This window comes from Fukomys damarensis, unplaced genomic scaffold (genome assembly GCF_012274545.1).
Source record: "Fukomys damarensis isolate Sample0158 unplaced genomic scaffold, DMR_v1.0_HiC HiC_scaffold_4, whole genome shotgun sequence".
Classification (NCBI taxonomy): domain Eukaryota; kingdom Metazoa; phylum Chordata; class Mammalia; order Rodentia; family Bathyergidae; genus Fukomys; species Fukomys damarensis.
This window is the reverse complement of record NW_022900916.1, coordinates 28,443,327-28,445,709: the sequence shown is the minus strand read 5'-3', so window position 1 is coordinate 28,445,709 and position 2,383 is coordinate 28,443,327. Positions and strand designations below refer to the sequence as shown.

The following is a 2,383-nucleotide window of genomic DNA, read 5'->3' as shown; positions in this document are numbered from 1 at the left end:
AGCCCGGTGCCCGCTGGCGCCCTGCAGCCTCCCGAGTACCCCTGGATGAAGGAGAAGAAGGCAGCCAAGAAAACCGCGCTGCCGCCCGCCGCTGCCGCCACCACCGGCCCTGCCTGCCTCAGCCACAAAGGTCAGTCCAAAGACTTGGCCCCTCGGTTCCCCGGACCCTCTTGCCCTTCTGGGCTGCCCCGAGAGCGGGTAGGGGGGAGGGGAGCCTGGGCTGGAAGAGAAGGGGGAGAGGGAGAGATGCCTGGTTGCCTTTTCCCTGCCCCTTTGAGCGCAGGAGTGGGTTTGTTGGAAAGGAAAGGGATCCTGCGCTCAACAATGAGACATATATATTTTTAGGAAGAGGGGGGGAACTTTCCCTAACTTGTGTAATGTGGGATGATTTATTTGAGTTGGAACTGACCTCCTCTTGTCTAGTTGTCCTAGAGTTTGGCTTTTTGACAGTAATGAAGAGTGATAGATCGCTCTTGCTCAGCTAAGCAGCTGATGCATTAATTATAAATTGTGTTGTGGCTAATATAAAGTTTGCTCCCGGATGAAGAGGTTGGGGGAGCCACAGACAGGAATTTGATAGAGGTGGAGGAGATGGGGTTTCCCCAGGCTGGACTCCCAGGAAAGGCAGCACAATAGCTCTGCTGCATCCAGGGGCGGCCATTTTGTTGCAGTTGATCTTTTCTGCTATATTTATTCTCCAGTGGAATAACCCCGCTCGGACCCCTCCACCTCCAACTGTGCGTGTGTCTCTTGTTGGTTTCCCTTTCCGCAGAATCCCTGGAAATCGCCGATGGCAGCGGCGGGGGATCGCGGCGCCTGAGAACTGCTTACACTAACACGCAGCTTTTAGAGCTGGAAAAAGAATTTCATTTCAACAAGTACCTTTGCAGACCTCGAAGGGTGGAGATTGCAGCGTTGCTGGATTTGACTGAGAGACAAGTGAAAGTGTGGTTTCAGAACCGGAGGATGAAGCACAAGAGGCAGACCCAGTGCAAGGAGAACCAAAACAGCGATGGGAAATTTAAAAGCCTTGAGGACTCGGAGAAAGTGGAGGAGGACGAGGAAGAAAAGTCACTCTTTGAGCAAGCCCTCAGCGTCTCTGGGGCCCTTCTGGAGAGGGAAGGTTACACTTTTCAGCAAAATACCCTCTCCCAGCAGCAGGCTCCCAATGGACACAATGGCGACTCCCAAAGTTTCCCAGTTTCTCCTTTAACCAGCAATGAGAAAAATCTGAAACATTTTCAGCACCAGTCACCCACTGTTCCTAACTGCTTGTCAACAATGGGCCAGAACTGTGGAGCTGGCCTAAACAATGACAGTCCCGAGGCCCTCGAGGTCCCTTCTTTGCAGGACTTTAACGTTTTCTCCACAGATTCCTGCCTGCAGCTTTCAGATGCAGTCTCGCCCAGTTTGCCAGGTTCCCTCGACAGTCCTGTAGATATTTCAGCTGACAGCTTTGACTTTTTTACAGACACACTCACCACAATCGACTTGCAGCATCTGAATTACTAAAAACATTAAAACAAAACAAAGCATCACAAAACAAAAACCCCTTTGACCAGGTGGTTTTGCCTTCTTTTATTCCAGGAGTTGGTTTTTATTTTATTTTTTTTATCTCCCTCCCCTCTTAAATGGTGAGGCTCTTCTGTTCAGTGATTCTCCTGATTGTTTCAGAGCCATGTCTACAGATTATGTTGGAATTTTTATTGTTTTAAACCTAATCCAACAACCGTCTATATGATTTTCTGAAAGCAATATATGAGGCCTGCAAGAAAGTGATCATAAATTGTATCATCACTTTCTTTTTATTTTTGTATTACATTAGGAAGCATTGTCATGCATATTTTTGGTAGAATAAATTCTCCTTTGCTATAAGTAGCTTTCTTATTTTTTTCTCCCCCTCTTTCTCAAGGCTCTTAATGGTTTCTTTTTCTTCTTTTAGTCTAATTCAGTAAATAAAATTCTGGTCACAATTCATCTTCTTTTTCAATTTTAATATATTTGGTAAGGTGGCATGTTTAAAGTCTTCAATAGACAGCAACAAAGAAAGCCAGAAAATGGCTAGGGCTTCTTACAAGTGATTTTTGTTTTTTTGCTTTTGTTTTCATTTTTTGAAGGAAATGGATTTTGTTTTTCATGTAGAGGCTCAAGCCATAGATTTAAATTAGTAATAGAAACAGGATTGGGCAGCCTAAGAGTTGGGCCAAGCCCAAGCTTTTGAAAGTGGAGAAATAAAGTGCCTACAGAAACCCCCAGCTCTAGGAATGAGTAAAGTGGAGTTTCTTGAACAAGCTACCAGTCTCCAGGTCAATAACTAAGTTATCAACAATTCATTTATTTATACACGTTTGTTTGAAACATCTACATTCCGACCCCTCCCCCC

The 2,383-nt window shown here is 45.6% G+C and overlaps 1 protein-coding gene across 1 annotated transcript in view; it reads left to right on the top strand.

The window, feature by feature from the left end:
* Positions 1-2,377, top strand: part of Hoxa2 (homeobox A2) — a 3,097-nt gene extending 720 nt beyond the window's left edge. Inside the window, 2 exon segments of the mRNA XM_033757405.1 lie at positions 1-130; positions 773-2,377. The exon segment at positions 1-130 is cut by the window's left edge and continues 56 nt beyond it. Of these exon segments, the coding sequence (XP_033613296.1) occupies positions 1-130; positions 773-1,512 (870 nt within the window). The 3' untranslated portion in view covers positions 1,513-2,377.
* The last annotated feature ends 6 nt before the right edge of the window (positions 2,378-2,383 follow it).